This window comes from Leuresthes tenuis, unplaced genomic scaffold, assembly GCF_036924035.1.
Source record: "Leuresthes tenuis unplaced genomic scaffold, fLeuTen1.0.hap1 SCAF_23, whole genome shotgun sequence".
NCBI classification, from domain to species: Eukaryota; Metazoa; Chordata; class Actinopteri; order Atheriniformes; family Atherinopsidae; genus Leuresthes; species Leuresthes tenuis.
In genome coordinates this window covers 7,169,066-7,195,930 of record NW_027325377.1, presented here as the reverse complement: position 1 = coordinate 7,195,930, position 26,865 = coordinate 7,169,066, and the positions used below count along the sequence as shown (strand labels likewise).

The 26,865-nt window shown below is 37.7% G+C and overlaps 2 protein-coding genes across 2 annotated transcripts in view; one reads left to right on the top strand and one right to left on the bottom strand.

Annotated features, from left to right (window-relative positions):
* The first annotated feature begins 497 nt into the window (after nucleotides 1–497).
* Nucleotides 498–1,697, top strand: coa6 (cytochrome c oxidase assembly factor 6). Its single transcript, XM_072377727.1, has 2 exons — nucleotides 498–719; nucleotides 877–1,697. Exons 1-2 carry the CDS (start codon nucleotides 576–578, stop codon nucleotides 973–975), a joined length of 243 nt encoding a protein of 80 aa, XP_072233828.1. The 5' UTR covers nucleotides 498–575; the 3' UTR covers nucleotides 976–1,697.
* Nucleotides 1,698–1,721: 24 nt separating this feature from the next.
* The window catches only part of slc13a4 (solute carrier family 13 member 4), a 31,052-nt gene continuing 5,908 nt past the window's right edge, over nucleotides 1,722–26,865 (bottom strand). The window contains exons 2-16 of the mRNA XM_072377726.1: nucleotides 20,555–20,683; nucleotides 15,790–15,926; nucleotides 15,395–15,570; nucleotides 15,130–15,196; nucleotides 13,859–13,898; nucleotides 13,643–13,729; nucleotides 13,310–13,494; nucleotides 8,176–8,295; nucleotides 7,860–7,961; nucleotides 6,633–6,734; nucleotides 6,314–6,423; nucleotides 5,333–5,454; nucleotides 4,850–5,011; nucleotides 3,883–4,020; nucleotides 1,722–3,684 (exon numbers count right to left, since the gene is read on the bottom strand). Coding sequence (XP_072233827.1) covers nucleotides 3,547–3,684; nucleotides 3,883–4,020; nucleotides 4,850–5,011; nucleotides 5,333–5,454; nucleotides 6,314–6,423; nucleotides 6,633–6,734; nucleotides 7,860–7,961; nucleotides 8,176–8,295; nucleotides 13,310–13,494; nucleotides 13,643–13,729; nucleotides 13,859–13,898; nucleotides 15,130–15,196; nucleotides 15,395–15,570; nucleotides 15,790–15,926; nucleotides 20,555–20,683 — 1,815 coding nt within the window. The 3' untranslated portion in view covers nucleotides 1,722–3,546. The remainder of the gene's footprint in view (nucleotides 3,685–3,882; nucleotides 4,021–4,849; nucleotides 5,012–5,332; nucleotides 5,455–6,313; nucleotides 6,424–6,632; nucleotides 6,735–7,859; nucleotides 7,962–8,175; nucleotides 8,296–13,309; nucleotides 13,495–13,642; nucleotides 13,730–13,858; nucleotides 13,899–15,129; nucleotides 15,197–15,394; nucleotides 15,571–15,789; nucleotides 15,927–20,554; nucleotides 20,684–26,865) is intronic.

The following is a 26,865-nucleotide window of genomic DNA, read 5'->3' as shown; positions in this document are numbered from 1 at the left end:
AGGAAGTGTTGCTGCTGTGCGCGTCCTTCACTTCGCCCAGTGAAACGTTACAAAAGTGTTGTATTCGTACTTTCGCAAGAAACTCACACGCGTTTTCGTGTTTTATTCAGTGACAGCAGCAAGTAGAAGAAGTGATCAGACGTTTGGCAGGTTTTAACGCTGAATTTAGTGAGTGGAAGCGAAGATTGATTCAAGGGAACTCCTATTGACAGCCACTGTTAGCTTACCTTGTTTTTGAAGAGAAGAGCTGAAAGTTCGAGTCTGGTGGAGACAAGATAAAGTAGTTGTTTTTTTTTCAGAGAATTGGTATGTATGCTTATATAGACAGCAATGTAAACCTGAATTGAATTATGTGGATACTCTCCAGTCAGTTTGTAAACGTTGTTAAGTTAAGTAAGTAGGTTTAAAATGTGAACGTTTAAAAACAGGTGCATATTTTTTCAGTATACAAAACCTCATTGTTGTTTATCATATTGTTTTTTTTTTCTACAGTTATGCCAGCTTAAAGCTCAAGCCATTGCAGTTTCTGAGATAGGGGAATTCTCCTTTTCAATCACAAAATCTCTCCTGCAGTGATGACAGCTCCAAACTCATCTGAAAGAAAGGCCTGTTGGGATGCCAGAGACCATCTCTGGAAATGTTTAGATGACAACAGTGACAAATCGGAATCCTGCCAGAACTTCCAGAGCGAGTTTGAGGCAAAATGCCCTGCTCAATGGGTAAAATAGCCCAGTCTTTCATTCAGAGGACAATATTTAACTTTTGTTTGTGCAGAAATCTGACTGTTTGGACATTGTTGAGAACTTTGAGGTGATAAACAACTTAAACTGCTACAGAATTGCTTTCCTTTAATCTCCTTTGGCTCTTCCCTTGCAGGTGAAATATTTCACCAAGAGGAGAGACTACCTGAAATACAAAGAGAAAATTCAGACGGAAGGTTTCTCACCTGCTGGAGGCCCCCGGGAGAACTCTTAACCACTACTCAATGTGAAAGCTGGAGACTGACTTTTCACCATATCAACACCTTTCGTCAGAGGTGCAGGACTTTGAGAGGAGATTTCAGCTTTAGTGGGTAAAGACCCTATTTTGTTTTACTGATATTTATTTATAGGGAGAATTACTACAGCTGAGAATTACACAAAAAGAATGTCAGCTCTGTTATTTAATCCTGTTGAATTTCACCTGACAGTAACACGATGCTCTGCACTATCACCTAAACACACTGGGTCTGTGTACAGTGTCTATTGAAGGCATCACCAACTCACCGTCTTTGTCATCAGAACAGAGTTGTGCTTAACATCTGTGTGGAATTTGGGTACAGTGAAGTGTTTGTTTTTGTTGCATTTAGAGCTATCATGAGTCGTTATCATGAACCCCCCCCCCCTGAAATGTGCATAACGCGCATTGTTTGCAAATAAATCGAATCAGTTGAGTGGTTTTGAAGGTTTTATTGTTTGTACATATAATGTATCCTATCTCTTGTTTGTGTCGTAGTTGGATATGAATGCTCTATAAGGATAAAACACGTAATTTAAGAATGTTACAGCTCATTTGAAACAGACAAAGGCACATAATGTTCATATTACAAATCTGTATGTATTTACATAGGAGTGTGGCCCCTGGGTGAAAGGTCACTGCTGCAATACCAATGAGATGTGTGAAAACTTCAGTAGAAGTGAATAAATTACAAAAGAATACGGCAGGCTTCTGATTCAGCTTATGCTAAAACCTATCCTTATATTTCTGTGGTATAAAAAAAAGTAACAAATTACATGTAGAATTTCTGTAAAAAATATAAAGTGTATCTTTTACATTTCTGGACAGTACAATGACGGGTTTGTGCAAACCATTTCACAACTGTACAAAATTACTGTAATTTGATAGTTGATTGAACAAACTATTGCACCGTACAACCCTGTACTCGCTCCTCCTTGGAAGACCTTTAAATACTCAGAGCTTGAACAGACCTCAGCGGGCCACATTGGCACTTCATTCAAAGGGTACATACAAGAGTAGCACCTCCAAGGTGAAAACAGCTGAAGACCAAATATGTTGTTGCTGGATGTGGGAACTTTTTAAAAAATTTTATTTTTATTAGTTTATTATTTTTCAGACTTAAAGATCATCTTACTGCTGTAACTTATGACCTTAGTAAGTAAAATTGCCATGTCATCTAATCTGTAATTTAAAAAAAAAAAGCATCTGACAAACAGGCTGATGTCAAAAAGGTAATTAGGAGGAGCACAGTTGGGCTTTGTAGAATGCACAGCGCTCTGCCTGCTATGACGACAGAAGTTAGTATACTAACTACCGAATTAGCAAAAGCAACCAGAAGAAGTAAGATCCCAAATCAGTTCAGCATAAAATACAAATTAGTGAGCAATGCAGTAACTGACTCTATACTGTACATAAATCATATTATTGCCAGTGTAGTTTTATAAAATACAAACAGTTGGGTGACAAATGTCTCTGTGAAACAATTACACCACAGCTTTCCATGATTTAAGGAAGAAAATAGTGAAACGAGCTTCTGCACTGCTGCCACATCACAAGGCCTCAGTGAACTTCAAGAGTTTGAGGCCCACAAGCCGCTGCTGCAATTTTACTATGACAGATACTAACACGGAGAAACACTGCAAGCGAGTAAAATGTGGAAACAAGAATCAAAGTATTCACTGCTTAGCAGGGCACCAAATCACCTTCAGAAACATTGGTTAAAATAATGGCTGCTTAATTGGAGGCTTGATTTTCAATACCATTCACAGCTAAAGACTCGGACGAACACTGTATTATAAAAATTTGCATTTTTCCCAATGCAACCTCATTAATTAACACCCTAATGCTGACTGACAGAAAAAAACATTTGGTAATACGTGTCAGCAGCCATAGTACACTTCTCTTTTTATGTGTTCATCTGGTTTTATTACAACAGACAGGATTTTTTCAAAAATCCAAATTTACCAGCCAACCATGTTGAAATGTATGTTATTTACTGTACTCAAAGAACAATGCATTGTAGTGTAAGAGCAGTTAAGTTTGTAAAAAATAGAATAGAATAAACCGAGAGGCTTGTCTGCAGTGGCTGTATAACACACTTCTATTTAAAAGCCAACTAATGCGCAAAGTAAGGCATGACATGGTTTTGGAAATGCTTTTTAAAAAATACTTATCATTGTTTTCCAATATAAATCAAAAGCAAAATATCAGTTCTTGTTTGCCACAAATAAGGTTGTGGTTTTTATGATTAATTGAAACCAGAATCTCTGTCTAACAGAGGTAAGAAGAAGTTTTTTTTTTTAGAAGTTCAGGTTTCCCCCAGTTGCCACTTTGATAAAAGCGACGTTCCTTTTTACGTAACACCGCCGTATGGCCAATACATTTATAATATGATATCCAAGAAATTGTTAATGGTTCTTCCAACACTTCCTCTCCTCCTTTCCACAATCCATCTTCTAAAGCCAGTTCAGTCAGTCTCATCCTGAAGAAGACCATCCTCTTTCAGTTAGTTATCCTGGCGTCTTGCTTCTGGTCCCAGCCTGTTGCTGGTTATAAGTTCCCGGTGACGTTCCTGGCCACTGCCCAGGCTGGAAACTCAGTCAGACTGAAGAGGGGAACCCCCCAAGTAGTGATGGCCAACATAACAACTGCCACACCGATCAAGTTCACCCCAAAACCTGCTTTCACCTGAAGATGAAGAGAAGCGAAAAGGTATAAATTGAGATGCGTGTGAGTCAAAAATCAAATAGTGTGTTTAAGTTCATCAAGTTTTAAGTAATGAAGCAAACCTTTGTTCTTTTTATTACAAACTAAACAAAATATGTCTTGTTCTACCCTTCAGGCTTTTGATAGTGCAGGTGCAGAAAGAGTGTGAGTGTGTCGTACCATGTCGCTGATCTGCACGTGGCCGTAACTGAAGACGATGGCGTTGGGGGGGTTCCCCACTGGAAGCATGACCCCAAATGACACACACATGGTGGATGGGATGAGAGTGTGGAGGGGGTTGATGAGCAGAGTCTCTGACTGGATTGTGGGAGCAAAGTGAGAGACAATTTAAGGAGAGGTAACCAAGGGAAGGAAAAACTAATGGAATAAAGAGAGTATAAGAAATGGACACACCAGGTCAGGGGTTTGTTGTGGGGGGGATCGGGAAAACAGAAGAGTCAACACCAAGACAAAGGAAATTGAAGGATGAGCAGAAAAAATAGGCAGGGAAAATAATGAATGATGAATAAAAAGACATTTATGAGAAACAGGGAGGTAGAGAATGAACAAGAGGGGTCAAGAACAAATCAAAATTGCTTTAATATGACTGTTTTCATCACACAGATAGCATGACACTTTTAAAAAGAATCCATTTTGAGAGCAAAGCTTTCTTGTAAGCAATATTAAAGCAGTTCTCCACAAGGGGGAAGCAGACTCTAAGTAGTGCTTTTGTTTTCATGTAGCTGCAGGTTGCTGGGCTTTTTATAGAAAAAATTCTTCAGTATTAAACAAAACTAATGATGATGGCCATCACTAGCAGCAAGCAAAAGGATGAGATGTCTTTAAAAAAATCACTCTTTGTCTTTGCAATACAAACTTGTGTGGAGAATTGTCAAAAAACCCACAAACCATTGCTTTCACACTGTTTACATTTCTGCATAAGTAGTTATTTAACAGCTATAATGCTAAAAGGATTTTCTATGCTATCCAGTTAAAATGACTCAATTCCACTGTTTGCCAATATGCTCATAATGCATTCTACATTCTCATCTTCACTACTCCAGAACATCCTGTATCTGATACCTGTAAAGATGGACAGAGGGGACTAAGTTTTGAAATGAGGTGTGTGAAGGAGAGTGTTTCATACCAGCGCTGACAGAATGGGCAGGAAGACAGTGAGAGTTGCTGGGTTGGAGGCAAACTCCGTGACGGCTGACACCAGCAGGCAGGCCAGCAAGGTTACTGCCCAGGGAGGAAGACCGCTCATGGGCTCCAGCTGTCTGCCAATCCACACTGACAAGCCTGACACCTGCAACCACACAGCATATCTGAGCATCCTCAAAGACGACAGAAAGTCACACCCTCTTCTGAAGTAGTTATTTTATTTTCTCCATGGATCTTATGTTTTGTTGCCATCTCTGTTGCTGTTTTTTATTTTTCCTAACAGAGCAAAAATACAGATATCGTGCTTTTTATAGTCTATACAAAACATACTTCCTTTCCCTGCTATTACTGCAGTCTCCTGTCAAAATTAGTCAGAATCCTGTTAGCTTAACCCCAAAATGTTATGTCTATGAATAGGTTCTAGTAGAGTGAAACATTAACAGAGACAGATGCACATGTATGCTACCTTGCATCCAGCTGCTAGTGCATAGCCTCCTCCCACCAGGATGACAATCTCCCATGGCATCAGTCTTTGGAAGTCCTTCCAGGTGATCATGGGAGCGAGTGGATCAGACTCCGAATTGTCATCTAAAAGTTTAAGAACAAGCTAAGTCAATAAATATAAACATGGAACTATAAAGGCTGTGTGTTGACAACAAGTTAACTCTGGACATCAAAAAGCAGCAGCTCCACATATAAATGTAAAAGAGATTTAATGATCTGGCATGATTAAGAAATAAGAATTTCATCTATCTTTCATCTATCTACAAACAAGCTAACTGCTTGAATGACTTATGGTGACTTATGATGACTTATGATATATACAGCAGCCCTGGTGCCCAACACTTTCACATGGTTAGGTTGCTCAATGATAGAACTGCTGGTAAGCCGAAGTTCCTGAGTTCTAGGCCTTTATGTACAGGTCACATTTATATAGCCAATCCTGGTCAAATCTCCTAGATGTCTACTAAACTTTCTCTTTTAGACCAAATTGAACCCAAATTTAGACTAGACGTCTACGGAACATTTAAATGTCTTTCAAAAAATGCTCATTGGGTTATCTAAGTATAATCAAGATGGTTGGAAACTAGGAAACAGTTTGGAGGTTCTTACAAATTTTGGAATTACAGGAATATTGTAGTGTGGTGTGACTGGCTGTTATGGGAAAATCTTAAAATACTGTCTCAGTTTAAAAAAAATGACCACATTGGGGTTTTTTTTCAAATTAACCAGGTAGTTTAAGACAATATATTTGTACTACAATACTATTTGTGTTTAGAATTCCTGAATAAAGTATCTGTGACTGTAACACTTTTCACCCAATATTCATATAATCATTCTAAACATTATTTCTCCGTTTGTTAAATCTAATTTCCCTGGCTCCCTGCCAGACACAATAGATTTCGTGCTGAACTTTAGTAAGTGATACTGAGTGTAGGGAACTGACCAGAATTTCTACTGCTGGGAGAAGAGGAGGAGAAGGGTCGCCTGGCAGGGATGAGGAAGAGCAGGAAGCCCAGGAGGACAGACACTGTCGCATCAGTCCTGTAGCCCTTCCTGGGAGGGGAAATATGCACAGATTTAACACTGATACACAAAGTGAGAAACTTTCTTAACTCAAAAAGATCTGAATGTCATTTAGTCAAATGTAAAGTGTTCCTATGAAGCATTCTATGTTTGACAGGGGACACATTTGTCACTGGACCCCACTAATCACTAATGCTCATTAGCATTTGACGTTTTGTTGCTACATCATTCCTGCTTACTTTTCAAATAGAGACGTCCAGCCAGGCACGAAACCGGGCTCTCTGGTGAACCACAGCACAGTCATCAGGATGAAGAAAACACCTGTCACCACCTCGGGATAACTGGAAGACACACACAAACCGCAGAAGGACATCAGCAACAATTACATGAGTGACAGCACGACTTTTACCACATTGTCATGTCTGGATTTGTGATGCCCGTACACGCACATACAGCAAGTACACGTGGTCACTGCCAACTGTTTTTACTTTATTAGACCATGTTAAATCTTCTACCCAAGTTGGTTAATAGTTTTATATTTCGTTATTATCACTGCAGAGTTGCAAAATGGCAACCTTGATGGTGCATTCACAGCAGTTAAAAGAATAAAAGAGGGTTTGAGGTATGCTTATTTGCAATACTGGACAGCTAAAATCCAAATTATACATCCTATATATAACATAAAAAGGAAGGAATTAAAATTATTATCACTACCAGATATGATAATGCACAGGATATATAGAATATATATATTCTCTCTGGGTACTCTGGCTTCCTTCCACTGTCCAAAAACATGCATGTTAGGTTAACTGGTGTCTCTAAAATTGTCCTTAGGAGTGAGTGAGCGTGTGTGTGGTTGTTTGTCTCGTTTGTCTCTGTGTGGCCCTGTGATGGACTGGCGACCTGTCCAGAGTGTACCCCACCTCTCGCCCAATGACTGCTGGGATAGGCTCCAGACCCCCGCGCCTCGAATTAAGCCGACGGATTAAGCAGGTATAGAAAATGGATGGATGGATATAAAATAGTCCTGCTGTGGCCCAATGGGATTGAATCAAACTGAAGATTTGACATGATCTGTTAGTTTCCTTTGCGAGGCTATTTTTTATGTTCTGGCATTATGTGAATACAATTCAAATTAATTCGACTTAATTAGATAAAAATTAACTTGATAGAACTGGATTTGAAGACATTGGATATTAACTGGACTATTACTAAACCAACTTAGATTGAACTTGTTTATTTTCTCTTTTAAGTGCCTTGAAATGTGTTTTTAGTTGTGAATTGGTGCTATATGAACTGAGTTGAACTGAATTCAACATATTAGCAGTAAAGTGCTGAGGAATATAGGGTGTGTGTGTTAGTTGCTCTACTGAGATATTGTTGTGGAGGTGCCATCAATGTAGTTACAACTCAAATCTACCAAAATAGTTGACTAAACTGTCCCATACACAAGTAAAGAAACACACCTGATGGGTCCTAGTTTTGCATACTCCTCATGGATCCTCCTTTCTGACATCCTCTCTCTCCTGGTTTTGCGTTTTTTACTCAGCGAGCACGTTTCCCTGAAGCTGAAGACAGCAACAACATCAATTACATGGGGGCAGGACAGCACCAACACAGACATAGGGATTAACATGAGTCATAATGATAAGATGCAAACATGGGCAAGTAAGATGCAAACCGCATTAATCACACACCTGGATATGCCCACTAGCAGAACAAATAACGGAACTGAAGATTACAGATTGTGCAGCAGACACCACAACCCTCATGTACACTCACTTGCAGCCTAGGAAAAGGAAGTGCAGCCACAGCCAGGTGAGGACCAGCATGATGATGGCAATGGGGAAGCTGAAGATGAACCATGTGCCAAAGTTGATCACTTTTGCATCTGGATATCGACTGTAAAGACAAAAGCAGAGACAGAGAAACAAACAGACACAGTTTAGGCTGTCTGGCTGTCATAAGTTGTTGAACAGTGTGGCCAGATATGACTTTGAAAAATAAAAATAAAAGACTTGTAGTTTCAGAAGCCATGTGTTTCTGAAGAATTATTAACATACAGTCACCAATTGTATTAATGGACCTTTTGAGAACAGTATAACAGTCACATGAATTTGATTTCAATATATAGAATTTTTAAGTTTATACAGTACATCTATGCTCTGTAAAGGATGAACTTTGTCAACCCTGAAAGCACTTAAACTGATAAAAATGGAACCTCATATGATGTAAAAATGACTATTTAACCACTATCAGCTGCCCCTTTAACCCCTTCTGTGGCCTAATGTGTTTGCTTTGAAGACAGTTGTCATTCTTGTTGTCGTCTTATCTGTGCAGTAGCACATCTTACTCCTGCACTCAGATAAGGATGGAGACAGTGGGAGTGTAACTTCTCTAAGCCAATACAGTAAAACCCACCGGCATAACCATGGTATGACCTGATTTATCAAATTGCATGTCAAGAGAATCTTTACTGATATGGACCACAGAAAGCCTCTCCACAATCACTATTGCAAAATGCAGACTCGGTCATTAAGTTTATGTTGAAAAGACACACAAACCCTCTGCATTTCTACTGCAGACCATCCTCATAAAGCAGAGGCATCCTTCTTGTTTTAAATTTGAACTGAGAAGGAAAACCAAGACATATGTACCTGAGAGGATACAAGTTACTGTATTGAGCTTGCGTATAGATATTCAGCATAGATCAGTTATAAACTATGATTAAGGGCAATGTTTGGCTTGCTGCTGTCTGAAAAATCCCTCTTATTGCTTAACCTCCAAAACACTGTATACTGGTAACAATTACATTCACCCTTCATTCATATTCTGATAACTGATAACACTTTTTATACAATATTTTAATGTTAACAATCTAACAAGCCCCAGTCTGTTCTAATTTACTGGTCAACACTGATCGGACGCATAGCTCATTCTTTGAAAAGGTAAATTAATTTGAAATCACTGCGAGACAAAGTCGACATAATATTTCTGACACCCTTTGGACACACCCACTAATTTCAAAGCTATTTTTCATGACTGTTAACAATATAATGGATGCATTTTTGTAAACTATTCTTCCACAGGAGCAGAAGTTGAAGATGTATTAAAAGCATTCTGCTTTTGGAAAAGAAAAAAAGAGCATCACAACAACTGCAAAAAGCAGTGAGAGATTAAAAGTAGTGAACTATATGCAAAGCAATGACTTCAGTGATCACTCATTTTCCAGGTACTTTAGGTTCTAACAAAGATCTTCTCTACTGTAAAGCCATGAAGTGATTAAGTGATTTACTCAGGCATGCTACACTGATTTTCCTTTTGTATGGACACTAATCAGGTTAAAGGTGGCCAGAGATAAGGCTTATTTTCAACAGCAACACCTCTGACTTCCCTTCACTAGCCGAGGTATCTATAAGACCAACTCTTGCATTCCCTTGGGGGATGAATAATATCCCTTTAAAACAATGCTACAATCAATGCTAGCAAGTACAAAAGCAGGTGTACTGTTTGTATTTGGATAGCACTCGTGACAAATGTTGAAAGCAAAGATGCAATTATTCTTTCTTGACAAAAATAATAAGAATGAAAAAGATCATATTAAATAAGTATGATTTACTTTTTGTGTTACGTATCAAGTAGTATCGCAGCTAAAGTAGCAGCTCTGTAAGGCTGTTCTTAACAGAGTGGTGCATTTTGCTAAATGCTAATATCAGTTGACTGTACTCTTGTTAAGTGTTTGAACTCCTGAATGGTCATGGTCCCATGATCGGAACTCGGGCCCGATCACGTCGTTTCAGACTTGATCGAAATCGGATGTTGCATCCCGATCAGTGATCGGATATAAATTTTACTCTTATTAGTTTGATCAGCGCTATACATTTCAAGGTTATTATTAAACATAATACCCCAGTAGAAGTCTTTCACCTCCGTATAATGCATGAATGGATCATGACATTTTGCTGTCGTAAATGGCAGCAGAATATGGCACCAGTTTAAGCGGGAGGCGCACAAACATGTCTGCTGTTTGGCAACACTTCACAGTGGATGAGATAAACATTGCAATAGCAAACTGCTCTACATGCAAGCTAGGTATTTCCAGGGGGGATAAGGACAAAGCTGCGTTTAACACGACAAACGTTATTCGACACTTTAAAAATAAATATCCACAACAATACGCAGAATTCACTCAAGCAACACAATCCAAGACCATTCAGCCCACTCTACAAGAAACATTCAAGCGCAAGGAAAAAGGCAGTGAAAAGGCACAAGGAATTATCGCAAAGATAGCCCAAAGGATAGCACTCAGTGATCAACCATTCGCATTTGTCGAAGACCCGGGCTTTATTATGTTGTTGAATTTCTTGCAGCCCTGTTTTGACATGCCTTCTTGCCACTATTTCACAGAGAAAGCTCTGTCAGCACTCAAAAAGGTAAGTTAACGCCAAACTTACTCTCTTGTTATCAGACGTGCCCTTTATTTCGTTCACCACGGATGTCTGGAGTTCGTCTGTGGCTCCGATGTCCCTATTAAGCCTCACAGCTCAGTGGGCTGACTCTAGTTTTGTTTTACGCCGTGCGACCCTGCATGCCCAGGAATTTCACGGATCCCACACAGCAGAGCGCATGAAACAGACTATGGAAAAAATGCTCAACAACTGGGGCATCGACAAGCAAGGGTCCACAATGCTATCCCAGTAATATCAGCAGAAAGAAGAATGAAGGAGAAACTGCACTTGCATAATGTCACATTGCATCGATAAAAAACAGAAATGTAGCTTCCCAAGTACACATAAAATCTTGTATTTATATTTCTTGACCTATTATAGCATTAGACAAAGTACTAGTAGCATTTTGATCTAATTTCTGCCTTAAGTTAACAATGGAACAGCTGATGAGAATTTGTATAGCAGAGTAAAAAAGTAAGAGTTCAGACTTCCAAGTTACAATGAATGTGAAATTGCAGGTGGAGATAAAGATCAGGACTCAGAGCTTGAAATGTGATAACACATTAAGCTGCAAATCTGTCTCTGAATGACATTTTTTCAGACTTAGACAGCCCCAAACAAAATGATGAGCTTAAGTTGGTTGTCACTTCAACAGCCCTAATAATGTGCTGTTTTTTCTTTTTTTTTTCAGACAATATGTCAACTCTGATATCAAATGTAGTAAATGCTTTTACTCAAGACATCTGAATAGTCTGAGCCTTTTGCTAGCACAAGCTAACTTTCTCACAGGAGACTATTTCTATCATATACCTCAGTTTTACACCTGATTTGATTGAAAATTCAATCTTAAACATAGTGTATAATTTGGAGGATTTTCCTTTTTTATTAGTCTGAACTGACCGGTGTTCTTGATAATATCACGTTAGGAATACAACTACTACATCAGACGCAAACCCACATATACAATCAGAGATTCAAAACCTGACCTTTGTCCAATAAGCTTTGACATGAAGGAAACCATTCTGTAGGGCTTATAAAAGCTGCAGGAGGAAATCGGCTCTGTTAGCACTGTAGAGCCTGATTAGTTTGATCTCAGACCCTGTGTGGCCTCTGGATGCCGAGATAATATAAACTCAGTCCAACAAGCACGGCTGCCAAGGCATCAATGAAGCATATGTTTGAGAGTTGAGATTGTGTCTGCTTTTATCCTGAGACACTCCAAACAAAAATATAATTCTGATACTAACTGTTTTTCAAAGGTTGGCAAGCATGACTGAATAAGCTCTACTACTATCACTGTTACATATAATCTGCACATACTATCAATATGTGAATATAATGATCCGATCAGAATTTCGTTACTTAATCAATAGACTTTAAAGGTGATTGGGATAAGTGTGATGACACCTTGTAGCAAGACATAGAAAATAGCTAAACTATTAAGATGTAATCAAAATCGGAAGTGTATATGGAGAAGAAAAGGTGCCAGTTAACTGCAAAAGAAAAAATATTTAACTAATTGCTACCAGGAACACATTATCCTGAAGTGCCTCCATATTCTATAACTGCAGTTTGCCTGAAGTTTGTGAAGTGTCAAATGCTGAAAGGCACCATCAAGATAAAGAAAGCTAAAAAATGACCACCAGTGGATATGATCTATTTGATGAAGCATCAAGATTTTGCTGACAAATACTTTATACAAAATATTTAAGTTTTATGGATAGTTGAAAGGTGGCTGTTGATGGACTGGACTGATAGGCCTGTGGCTGAATCACTGACAGACACAGGGCATCACTTCGATCGAGCCCAAGCAGGGTGGATGTTTATGCATTTAGCATTATCAAAGCGACTTACAAATGAAGATATAACAAGCTATATAAAAAGCTAACAATAAACTACATAGAAGGAACCCACTAGTCCGACTCTGTCAAAGGTGACAGAGTAGAGATACAGTGCAGGCATAGAAGGAAGTGCAGAAACATAAAGTGCAGAGATAGAGGTGGTAGGGAAGTACAAGGGTGGTACATGAAACTATCACGAAGGAGGGGCTGGTAAGATCTTTTAGAGCTTAAGATGATTTGAAAACTTTTAAACCTACTGCAAGTTTCAAGAATATTTTCCTGAAACGGAAGGCTTTTGTTTTTCAACAAGCCCTCAAACTTTATGCAGGACGAAGCACTATTGCAAACATCCAAAAGCCCTAAAAAAACCCACTAAGCTCTGAAAACTGAATAAACAAGCTAGATCAGAAAGAAATACTTTAAATTTAGTCAATATTTATTACTTGCAGACTTATGTTTGTTAGAGAGACAAAGCTCACTTTTTCCCAAGTAAAAATTCAGATTTGAGGTTCAATTAACATTTGGGATTGAATGTAAGCTCTTTATCTGTTCAAAACAAAATTAAGCCAGAGGAATGCAGTTTGCGTGATGATTGTGCACACAGTGTACAAGTGTACGTGTACCTACGTGTTAAACTGCTCAGCAAAGATGAGGTTGGTTGAGGTGCCAGTGATGGTGATGAGTCCTCCGATGGTTGCAGCATATGTGATACTTAGCGAGAGACATTTACAGATCATGTGATCCCTCTTGGTGGGATACTGAGAGTCTCTTCTGGCCTTAACCCGCTTTACGTTTGGAATCTCAATCGCAACCTAATGAATATGAAAAATGCTCAAAGTTAATGGACAATGTTGCTTGAATCAACCAGTAAGCAAGTTGTGGTATTTCTTTTTTCACAGGTCCACCCTCTTAACAGTCTCAAACCTGCCTCGTTATCCTTCACAATAACACGTCACTAACCTGGGGCAGGTGTCCGTTGATCTGTTTTACAAATGTCTTGTTCAAAACTGGCTGCAGACCCAAGCCATTTACCTCACCAGTCTGTCCCTGAGTACAGTCAAAATACAAATGAACAAAAAGGGACTTCACCACTAATATATTATTTTTGTCTGTGCTGCTAATAGCTTTTTTCTACTTTTACTAACTCCAAACAAAAAAGGACTTGAAATATATTACCTCACTTAGTGTATGAAGCTCCTGTTTAGTACAGTTGTTCCTAGACAAAGAAGAAAAGAGAACAATAAGGAAATAAGAATAAAAAACTAATGTCAGATGGCATTCATGTGATACTGAAGTCAAGGTTAATCTATATAGCCCAAAATCATGTGGGTCTTAATAGGTTTTGCAAAAAAAATGTCTTTCCGTACGAGAGGTGCATGATAAGATAAAGCCTGCAGACAGTTCATAGACAGTGCAGACGCACAGTAATTTTACAGTGTGAAAGCAAGATAGCAAACAGGTCTGAAACAAGTCAGCCAACTGATAGGGTACACAACTGAAGATAAAACTGAATATTAAAACCCTAAAATAAGCTCTAGCAAGGACAGGAAGCTAGTGTAGTGATTTTAGAAATTATGTAATGTTGATAAAAATTTTACTTAGTATTATGGAAGAAGTATTGTAAATAATTTGCAGGCTTTTTAAATGCAAACGAGGAAGATCAGAGAATAAAATAGCAGTGCGATTTTCAAATCAGGACGTGACAAATGAATGTATCAGATATATACAGAAAAGAAAGAATTCTAAAAATATTTGTATGTTCGATGTCTTCACTGGCCAAGTCCATTGCACGAAATCAAACATGTCTAGAATTCTATACCAGCAACACACTAAAAGTAAAGGTTCAAATAAATGAACAAATCAGAGAATTAAGTTCTTGTTATATTTTAGAAAATTGGGTTTATAATCAAAGCAGTAAAATTTTATGAGTTTTTATCTACAAAAAACATTTATTGAGTTGAGTTGTTTAACTGGAATAAAAGCTTCTAAAGAAAGACTGGAAAAGTTTAAAAATGTTTATATATATATATATCTGACATATAATAGATAATTATATATAGAGAGATTATATATATATATATATATATATATATATATATATATATATATATATATATATATAATTATGTAATAGATATAGATAGAGATAGAGATAGAGATATAATTTGACATTGATATAAACATTTTTCAAGCTAGTTAGAAAGAAAAGGTAGACGGGATAACCTCTGGTAAAGAATGCTATGCTTCATAAAATTCAAGTAACACACAAAAGCAATTGAAATGTAGAATTAACAAAATACAACACAGATTGAGGCTGACACTGAGAGTTGTAGGTGTAAAAAGAAAATTAGGTAAATGAGAAAAAATGAGGAAGAAAAAAGACAAATGGCACCCGTTGCAAACAGCATTCGTATGAAGAAAAACCAAAACAACATACAGAAACGTACCGCTCATTTCGATAGAAAAGCTCTAACTGGTTCTTGTCCAGATTCTCAACTTGTTTGCTGGAAACGGCTGCAGGGAACAACAGTCATTATCACAGTATGGAAATTTTTTTTAAAAAGTTTTCACATCTGCACACTCATTATATATACAGTGTAGTGTGACTGTTGGTGTAAGCAATGCTAGAAACATCGGTTTCATCTTTAAGATTTTTCAGTAAAGCTTTAATGGTTCAGTGATGTTTCCATGAAGTGACAGAGCCAGACGTACCACTTTCATCCTCAGAGGCCTCCACTGTTTCTGAGTCATCATGGGTATCAGCCAGACCAGTGCAGATGAGCTGCTGAAGGACGGCCTCAGCTATGGGCATCACCATGGCTGTGGTGGACGTGTTGCTTAGCCACATGGACAGAAACACCGTGCAGCACATGAAGCCCAGCACCAACCTGGAGGAGGAAGACAGACGCTGGCCAATACAGTAAACATATTTGTGTTGGACCTTTACTTTTCTTGCTAAATAACAATATAGTGAATTTTTAACCCTTAGCCAGTGCTCACATGTCTTTTGTGAACGTAGTATTAGCATTTAATGGGTATAGTTCTGTGTATTCATCATGTTTCTGTAAATGTGTGCATGTGTGTGAGTGTGTGTGAGAGATTCTCACATGCCAGGCTTTGCCCCTGCAATCATCACCATGCGCAGAGCAATGCGTTTGTGCAGGTTCCACTTTTCTATTGAGGCTGCCAGGCAGATGACTCCCATCAGAAGCAAAGTGGTGTCTTTACAGTACTCTGCTGCCACCTGAAAATACACAGGCACAACAATTGTATAAAAGCCAATACAATTTCTAATCATGTAAAGTGTTTTACTATATTGATAATTGCACAATTGTATGTCTTCATTTATCTTTTCATGATGATAAACTTAAATATAAAATAAAATTTAAAAAAATGTGAGGAGAAAAGGAGGAGTACAGGAGGGGCCTTTACCTGCTTAACCCCCTTCACCACCCCCTAATTTATACGAGTTCTTACAGTTTGCTGTTTGTTCTTCTTAATCTGCTCCACTTCCCATCCACGGGGTAAATTTCCAGTCGCATTGTATAAGCCCACATCACCTCACCTCTCACCTAAAAATAGTTTTCTTTAGCTGGGCTACTGTACTAGAAAACAACAAACTTTCACTGTTAGTTCTATGCACTACAAGCAGTAACACATGGGAAAAAAATAACTAACTACTTAAGATGGAAAGCAACTTCTTGCAATACCATGAAAAAGGTAGAATCCTATTTAAAAATGATAGGAAACAGGAACACTATAGTGATCAACAGCATTTTAACTATTAGTCAGGATTAAAATATTTAAATTCTTAGCACTGATGAAGATAAATTGTTGCAATGAGGCATTAACTCTAGGTTTAACACACACACAAACATGTGTGTAACTGAACTGCATGGCGTACATATAAAGTATACAGGCTATCCTTCCCAGCTTCTAGCACCTTTGCATCAAAGTTATGATACTCATATACTAAAAGCTAATGGTGCATTTAATTTAAACTCAGAAGTCAGAATGTCTGCGTTCCAAGACATAAATACCAATCAGAACACTCCTCAAGATTTCCTACGCAGAAGGTCGGAGAAAGCTCACGAGTTCTGGCCTCAAAATCCAACATGGCTGCCCAGTACATAAAAAACTGTGACAGTTGTAATTGACTGTTTGTTAACAATTCTGTCTGTTTGCATGCTATTAAATCAGTTGTACATATAGTCTCAATATCTGTGACCATACAGCTACACTACTTCTAGGCAAAAAATAAAGTGACATGCAGTGTTACCAACTTGTATTGCTATTAATAATTAGCCTGGTCAGCGAGCAAATCTTACTGGTTTTCCTACTAACAACTGGACTTGGGTGTGATGTCATTCCCAGCCCTGTAACTGACTTCTAAGGCAAATTGAACATAGCAAAACAATCCTAGTTTTATCAAATTGAGTACTGAATGTGTTTGTACTGATGTTGGTATTCTTGGGGGACACCAGAGAAAGATTTAGCTTCAACTGTAAATTAGCAGCATTACCAGTACAGTCGAAACTGAGAGCACCGTAACACTCTGAAAAGGTTGCATAAAACTCTCTGCTGGCATATTTATGGAACACCTTCACAAGCAGCTTACAGAGGTGTTAACAGGCAGCTTCCTCACGGTTCGTCAAACACTGTTTGATCACATGAGGCATAGAGCTTACAGTTTATATAATGTCAATAAGAAAGGTGAAGATGGAAAAAGTGAGAACAGTTAGTTTTTTTTATACCTTCCATATTGTTGTGACTGATGAAACCTTTACAGCTGAGTGGAGATGCCTTTGGCTTCCACCGACACAAAATAATAGCAAAACATCATAAAATAAAATGAAAACTCATATAGATCTGAGAAACATGCAAGCAGATCTCAATTCTTGGAACATACTCATTATAGTTCAGAGCACAAAAAGCCCTTTCAGCTTTATTCTTTCTGATCTGGGTTTAGTGTACATTGTTTTATACAGCAATCTGGTCAACAGACTAAAACACTGGGAAAACTAGATATTTTTATGTTAACAACAGCCCGGATACTTCTCTACTTTACTGCTAACCCTGAGTTTTCCTCTAAAACTTTCTCTTATAAGTTTTGTCACAGATTGTAAAAAACTTGCTACCTAAATTAAATATACTTGTGATCAATATTACAGCAAAAATGAAAAGTGTCATTCTGATTATGCTTATTCCAAGACATCCTTATCTTAGTTAAAACAAGTTGATTTCAAATAATAATCACTGGAATTAGTGGATGGTTTTCTGCCCAATTTTTCTTTACCAGGGCAGTTAAAACTTGATTTCGGTAGGTTGTTATGATTCAAGCTGCTTTATTACAAAAGGGCACCTAAGAAAGGTTGGAGAATATTCCAGAGGTTTTCACAGGAAAACTTTTGGCATATATACTATACAGGTAGAGAAGAGTAGCGTTGGTGTCACAGTTTTACTCATCTCCCAGTACCTTTCCACTCTGCCTGTCAGCCATGTCTACCTCTTCAGCCAACTCAGTTCACCTGTGCATCATTAGTCTTCCATTCCCCAAGTAAACCAGTATATAAGCTTCCCCAGTTCATCCACTCCTTGTCAGTTTGTCTTTGCTGTGCCTATGCAAGACCTTCCAACCTTTTTCCCTGGTTTGATCACCAGGTTTGTTGCCAACTGTGCCTGTTTCGGAAACATCCTCTCTGTCTACTTCTGGGAAAATGCCTTCTGCCTCTGAATACGAGTATTGCATTGCAGACTTGTCTCAGCGTTTTTGTAGCTTCTGTGATTTTGACTGCTGGCTTTCCTTCTTCGGCCTGTTTACTGTGGAGTTTTCTGCCTTCTTGGATTGTTAATCTGGTTTGGACTTGTTTTCCTGCTCCCTTCATTCAGAATTGTTGTTAGTAATAAATTATATTGAGAACTGAGCCAGCTTGGCAGTGTGCTGCAATTGGGTTTTAACACCTCCCGTTACAGTTCAAGTGTTAAATCTGTACACTCACAAACTCAGCTTGATTCACGTTCTTTGGGGACATCTGTATTCCCTATGTTTACAGCAAACCTTTTCAAATCTGTCTAAAAATAGAAAAGCTGAACAGAAAATCATTACATTTTTAGATTTTTTTTTTGTCAAGTACAACCTGAATTTAGAAAAAATACAAAATGCAATTATTTGGAAATCTCCTAAACCAATATTTCATTATCAATATATCTAACAATACAACATACTGTTGAAAGTGAGACATTTTACTATTTCATGAAAAAACATATATATATATATATATATATATATATATATTGAATTTGATGGCAGCACACATGTCAAAAAGTTGGGACATAAACAGCTGGAAGAAGTTGCTACAACTTATTAGGTTAATTGGAAACAGGTCAGTAACGTGACTGAGCATTAACGCATGTCTATTGCGGATATATATACAGATTCTGTATATACATCTATATTGTCTGTACTAACTACACCAAGTCAAATTCCTTGTAAGTGCAAACCTACATGGCAATAAACTTGTTTGTGATTCTGATAAAGAGCACCTTAAAGAAGCAGAGTCTCAGAAGTAAAGTTGAGCAGAGGTTCAGCAAAGTGCAAAAAACCCTTGTCAACAAATTTTGTAGCTATTTCAGAATTCTGTTTGTCAACTTATAAATTTGAATATCAAATCATATACAGTACATACAATTATGAAAACATTCCAATAATCTGGAGACATCTCTGTATGCAAGGGACACAGATGAGAATTAATGTTGGATACCCATGATCTGCGAGCCCCCAGGAAGCACTGCATTAAAAGCAGGTATGATTCTGTCATGGAAATCACTGCATCGGATAGGGAAAATTTGGAGAATTTATTGTCAGCGACCACAGTTCACCATGCCATCCACAAATAGCAATTAGAACTCCATCATGCAAAGAAGAAGCTATGTTGGAACATGATCCAGAAATATATCTGGTTTGAAGCTCGTTTAAAATGGACTGAGGCAAAATGGAAGCCTTCTTCTGTGGTCAGAAGAATTTAAATTTGAATTTATTTTCTTAAATCATGGATAACGCATCTCCTGGACTAGGGAAAAGAGGCACCATGTAGCTTGTTATCAGTGCTCGGCTCAAAGGAATACGTTTTTAGAAAGTTTTTATTAAATTGTTAAATGTCTCACTTTCAACATTTAGCATATTTTCTATGTTCTGTTTATAAGATCTGCAAATTATAGTGTTCTGTTTTTATTTACATTTTACTCATTGCCCCAGTTTTTTAGGAATTGGGGTTGTAATCCAGTGATCAAAGTAGGTACATGTAAAGTAGTAAACAAGAACTGACATAACTAAATTTCACTTATTTAACTTTTTTAAAAAGGGCTCAAGTTGTAATTCTCACTGTATTCACATTTTCTTCTGTGTAATGGGTTAATTTGTCAACATGTCCAAACTGTACTTTGGATGTGTAATTTGTGAGATGTCTACATATATTCCCAGGCTGCTGTTTTCTGTTAATGTAACATTTTGGGAATTTGGACCTATGAATATTAACCATTCCCCCTAACCATTTGGAGGTAATACCACATGAAAAAAGAAAGGAACTATGAGCAAGAGAGTAGTTAAAAAGTACAATGACTGTGGAGAATGTTGTCCAAAAGAGAAGTCTCAAACTAGCAACCCCTTGCATGAGGGTCCATTCTGCTATTGCTAACTCTGTGACAATTGTCCAGAGGTAGCTGGAGTTACAGCACTGTAGCTCCATAACTTTCTCCTCTTTACCACAAAAATGTTTACTCTGTTAGTTCTTTTTATTAAATTTACTAGCTCAGTAGGAGAGAACTTAAACTCCAAACAGACAGTCAGCTGTACAGACAGGCAGAGAGACTCACCTCACTTGACTTCAGCACTCCAAAGAGTGGGTAGAGGAAGGCTGGGACCAGAGCAGCAGCACCCAAGGGAACAGCCTCGGACACCCAGTAGACTGCTGTCACCATCAACACATACGCACAGCATGCTTCCTGTAAAGCAGAGCACACAAATCTTAAACTTCCACTTGAAGGAAAGCACAGAATGTATTTTTCTTAAAGCTTTGCATCAATAAGCAATACTTGCACACACATCAATGAGTGCACACACAAGCACTGTTCTCTTACAGTCTTACAGTGTATTTTACCCATTTAGGTGAGAGTGGTATGGTGTGTATTGTTAGGCTTTTAGGGAGTGTGGCTTGTACTTATATTTAAGTGGGACATGTTTGTCACTGTATTCCGATAGGGACACTTTTGGCATAATTCATTCTCTAACCCCTACACTCTAATCATTACAATCTAATGCCTAACCCTACCCTAACTTATTTCTAACTAAAATACAAAACTAAATTTGAACCCTTAAAAATAACTTCTGACCAATTTGGTCCCCATCTTGACAGGAGACCCCCAACAGTTGGTGTCCTATTGGCTTTTAGGGCCCATCATGTTACAAAAATTTGCACAATATCACACAAACACACATACCAATGGATTAATCTGGTAATAGTTATGTAATATTAACACACCAGCTTCACATGCCACTGTTGCAAAACCTGCAGGCTTAGTGACAGGCACCCCAGGCCTAAAAACTAAAGACGAATCCTGTGACATTTGTTAAGACCTCATGAAAATTACCAAGACGGTCATTAACCTTTTGGAGCAAACACTCATGTTGCAGAAAAATATTGTTCCTTAAACTTTTTATTTCAGGTCAAATTTAGTAAAGCATGAATGTGTCTGACCAGTCACAAACACTGTATACTATGTTTTTAACAAGGGTTTTTAATATGACTGCTTTACTGTTTATTATTGCCTCTCAAGGTAGTCATAAAAATAAGCAGTTCCTGCTGTTGTCACATGCTGCGTGAGTCTGGAGTACTTTTACGTAAGAAGAACATTCAGTATAACATCTTGCCAGTAACAGGTCAGTTAATCTCACATTAATAAACCCAGCATGGGGAGAATTAGCCACGGGGCTCCAGTGTGAAGCATGTCCAGACCTGTTAAAACTATGAACCTTGCAGAAATCAGTAACACGCTAAATCACCTGCTTAGCTTTATAAAGAAATTCTTAAAGCAGAAACGAGCTCAAGCACACGTATTTTCAGTGGCAGCAACCCTTGTATTATGTTAAGGGTCAATTTGACCCATTTCAGTTTTTGTGTTAACCAAAGATTATCCTTTCTTTTTCTTCATGAAATTTTGTGACTTTTCCTCATCTAAGGTCATGAACTGGTGTGTAAAATCTGGACACTTTGATTTGTAGTAGAATGTCTGTGCAGAGTTTGTATAAAAAGATGATGTTGTGGGTCATTTTGACCGAGACATTTTAATGTGGGTAAGTAGCTGTTCAGATCCTGTCTCTTTGATGTACTTCAGTTTGATTGCCCAATTATTTGTATTTTGATTACCTCAGAGAGGTAACATTTTTATCATAGATTTTGAACTTGGAAGAGATTTCAGAGACTGAGGACAATGTTATTGATGATCCAGATTGTCAATTTTCCTACGATGAGGAGGATTCAGAGCACGAGTCTGCCATTGTCTCTCCATCAGATGGCATGCAGCAATCATCCTCCACAGAGGGGACATGGGCATCGAAAGATAGTAGAATAAAATGGTCAACATCACCACACGAAAGCCGACTGTCAGACTGTCATCTTTCAATTTCATCAAAATGACACCTGGTCCTACAATATTTACTGTCACACGAGTTGATGATATTCAATCAGCATTTCAGCTCTTCATATCCCCACCAACAGAGGATTATAGTGGACATTACCAACTTGGAGGGAAGGCGTGTATTTCAAGAGTAATGGAAACCACTGGATCAGACTGACTTGTATGCTTACATTAGAATTAGAATTCTGGTATTAGCTGGAGTGTACAGGTCAAAGGGAAAAACAACTGCAAGTCTATGGAATGAAGACAATGGAAGGCCAATCTTTTGAGCAACAATGTCTCTGAAGACATTTCACATGATATCTCGTGTGATCTGATTTGACAACCGTGACACCAGAGCTGGTCAACGTGAAAGAGACAACCTAGCTGCGATCAGAGATGTATGGGGTAAATGGGTTGAAATTCTACCTTTGTTGTACAATCCTGATCCCCATGTTACTGTAGATGAGTGCCTTGTTCCGTTCAGGCGGCGCTGTCCTTTCCGACAGTACGTGCCCAACAAGCCTGCCAAGTATGGCATCAAAAAATGGGCAGCCTGTGATGCAAAATCTAGCTATATGCAAATATACACTAGAAAGCTACCTGGAGGAGCATCTGAGAAGAATCAGGGGATGCGTGTGGTGCTGCAGATGAGTGAAGGACTGCAAGGTCATCACATCATGTGACAACTTCTTTACATCCTACCACCTTGGAGATGAACTTCAGAAGAGAAAGTTGACTATGTTGGGAACACTCAGAAGAAATAAGCCAGAACTTCTGAAGATGCAGGGCAGACCTCTGCATTCCTCAATATAACATATTAGTTCTTAAATATGGCGTTGGAATTAAAATGTATTGTATGTCTCTTTTCTAAATGTTTATATAATCTAAAATAAAGTTGTTATTGGTTTAACCTGGTTTTTTGAGTGGATTTACTCAGTACAGGTCTAAATGACCCGCAACATTATCAATGTTATTTTTTTTCAACATAATACAAGGGTTAAGTTATAGATCAATTATTACTATTTTAAACAACAAAAACATTAAGATGTATCCACTTTCCCCATGAAATATGAAATACACAACACTGAAATTGTTGTCTTAATCATTTGGGTCAAAGACTCAGAAAAAAATGTTGTGGTCTAGTGAGGGAGTGAAAAAGATCTTCAAATCATTTGAAGTAGGCCTGCTATTAAAAAAATACCAAAAAATACCATCAAAGTCTATATGCTGTATCTGTAAGAAATATTTCAAACAGTATTTCAATATTTTCTTGTTTTAGTTCTATAAAAACAAAATCCAACTATTTCAACAACGTAGTTAATTTTTCATGACTATATGCAAGTAACAAAAAGCTTGCATTGAATATAGATTACTGCCATTTTGTTCAAAGCTGGCTACTCCAGTCATTTCAACGAAAGAACAGAATAGTTAGTCCCTGCGAACATCAAAATTGTATCATGGGATCTGCAGTTAGATTACAATCATTTGACATACATGGGAGACATGTCAGAAAAAAAACTTTTGCTATCCATCAGAGCAAAATGTAGCTTGTCAGTGACAAGAAACCAGGCCTTTTGGAATAATGCACATCATCTGGACAAAAGAATCAGAAACAGAGGTGTCTAGTTACAGTAATATTTGTGATGGAAAGCCTGTGATGGATTGCGACCTGTCCAGGGTGTCCCCTGTCTTTTGCCCAGTGGCAGTTGGGAAAGTCTCCAGCCCCTCCACAACCATGAATTGGATTAAGCAGGTATAGAAAATGGATGGATGGATGGATGAATAGCAAAGATCTAAGGCAAATGTTCAGGAAATAAACCTCAACCCTGAACCATGGTGGTAGAAATATTATACTTTGGGGTTGCTTTGCTGCCTAAGGGACTGAGCAGCTTGCAGTTGCATGTGAAGACGATATTAAGCCAACCGTCCAAAGCTGCAAATTAAGATAGAATCGGGCCTTTGAATAAAATAATGATCCATAGCACACATTCCACCAATGAAGTGCTAAAAAAGAAGACGCGGTGGCTCAAGTCAAAGCTATTTCAGCAAACTGTTGAAAAATTATCCCCCTTTCTCTTAAGGCACAGTTTAAAAAAGTGTAATGTTTGCAAACTCAAATCAATCAACCAATGAATAAATAAATACATAGAAGTACTTTTCTTGGATTAACTTATTTTTTCACATGACTACAAACTAGAGCTTGACTGATAAATTAATCATGTCAGCACATCAGCAGATTTCAGCTCACTGCAGATACCTTATATTATAGTACAAAGTACTATAATGGTGTCAGTCAGTGAATAAAAAGAAAATGCATGACACGGAATACCATGTTCAAACATTTATTTTGATCTGAAAGCCGTTCATTATGTTCACAAATCTTTAACTCTTTTGAACAAAAACAGCCTTATAATAAACTCATATTTTTCTTCTCAGGCAATAACAATTATTTCCCTAACCAACTGTGATGATGCATAAAAGAGCATGCAGTTAAACAAAGTTAAGCTAACATAAGAAAGATTCCTGAAAAAAAATAATTCAGTGTTTATTACAGATTATGATACAGAAAATGGATTCAAATATGAAATAACATTCTATGATTAAACTGGTTTCGGACTGTATCATCCCCATACACCTAATAGTCACTGAATCCATACAGACAAATTAGGTTTGGGCTCTTAATTTAAAAGTCATGGATGTCTGAATTACAAAAAAATTCAGCTTTAACAGTTTTTCCAAAACCAGCAGTGTTACATATTCTATCCCTGAAGATAGCTTCAGAAACAGCGTCTCTACTACATAGTATCACATCGAGAGTGCTAATAAAGACTGTATAACGTGCCGCTCGATATGATCATAAAAAGGGGAATTTTTAAAAAAGTACCAAAATTGTTTCTATTTAGAAAAAGTTCATGTTAACAGACAGTAGCCTATATCTTTTTTATCTGATTTCTTAGAACTCACAGGTTAATCAATGACTCAAAAATGTTGATCAGACTCATCCAAAACAAAAAAAAAAACAAATTGGAGCACTGAAGTCTGCCTGATGATGAGATTAAAGTGGGATAGTGTTTGTTGAAACTTCATTCTGCTCACACTGACAAACATGAAAAAACGAAAAGAGATGGCACAAGAAAAGACTTAACAAATAGATAAAAAGGTAAAGAAAGACAAATCAGGAGTCACTGATTAGTATTGATTGGTCTTAATTCATCAGTTGATACAGCTGCTTCCAAGCAAAGACTGCAACTTCAGTCAAATCCCAGTAAACTTCTTATCATTTTCTTTATTTGTTCTCCTTTTGCAAACGTGTGCTGCAACCTCTGATAATTAGACTTTATCCGGAGACGTGTTGCGTAAGAAAAGTCAATTCAGACTTGTGGAGGAAAGACTGAGGTCGTTTTCACAACTGGGAGTACTATGGTCACTTACTGTGTCTTAAGTCACAAGTCATGATCTGATCTCATTTATCTACTCTGTTTGCAAATTAAACTTTGCGATGGCCTGGTGACGCATCCTGGATGTACCCCGTCTTTTCCCCGATGGCAGCCTAGAAAGTCTTCAGGCCTTTGTGACCCTGAATTATGGTCCTTCAGTCAGTAGTCAGTTGAGCAACAAACATTATTAAGTATAACGATGTTACTGTAAAATAAAGAATACATTCAGTGACTTTAACTGTATGAACTGAACTATTTTTGAGATTAGAGATATGATATTTGGGATATGAGAGAATATCTGGAATATCTTTCTATCAAGTCTCTACAGATGTAGCTACTAGTTGTCTGGTTTTATCTTGTTTTTCTCATACATTTATTGTTGTTGTTATTAATGTTTTCTTCTTTGTATGTTTTTCAATAAATAAATAAGTAAATATTTAGTGCGTAAGCATCAAGGACAGCTTTATGTCTATACAGCTTTCCTTGGAAAAGCAAATGTGTTTGGCACAACGCAGCATTCAGACCATTATTCTACTTGCCATGATGGTGGACAGGACAGGGTTAAAAAAATAAATAAATAAAATAAAAATAAAGGGACTACATTCCAACTATTAAAGAAAAAGATCAAGTGTTCCAGATCATCTCTGAATGTGTTAATCGGATCTGTGCGCATCCTCTATGCATCCTGAGTGTGTTCACATTTCTACTTAGATACGTCCACTTGTGATACGATTAGCCAGGACATATTAGCACCAGATGTGAACAGGACCTGCGCTTGCTTTGAGGTCCCACCTGGTTGTTAGGTGGGTTTCGGTGTAAAAATAAAACACTGAAAATAAAAAATAAATATGTATCGGAAACAGAAGTCATTAGATGTGGTGAGACATTTTTTTCTTGGAGCACAAACACAAATTCTCTTGAGTAACTTAAAGAAAAAAGACATCTTTTTGCAAAGTAAGATGGAAATTTTGTCATTAAAGTTCTCTTCTCTTAAAGGGTCCTGGGTGCTTCACAGCATGTTGTAATGAAAAACCAAAAACTTTGCATGTACAACTGGTTATGTAAAAGTGT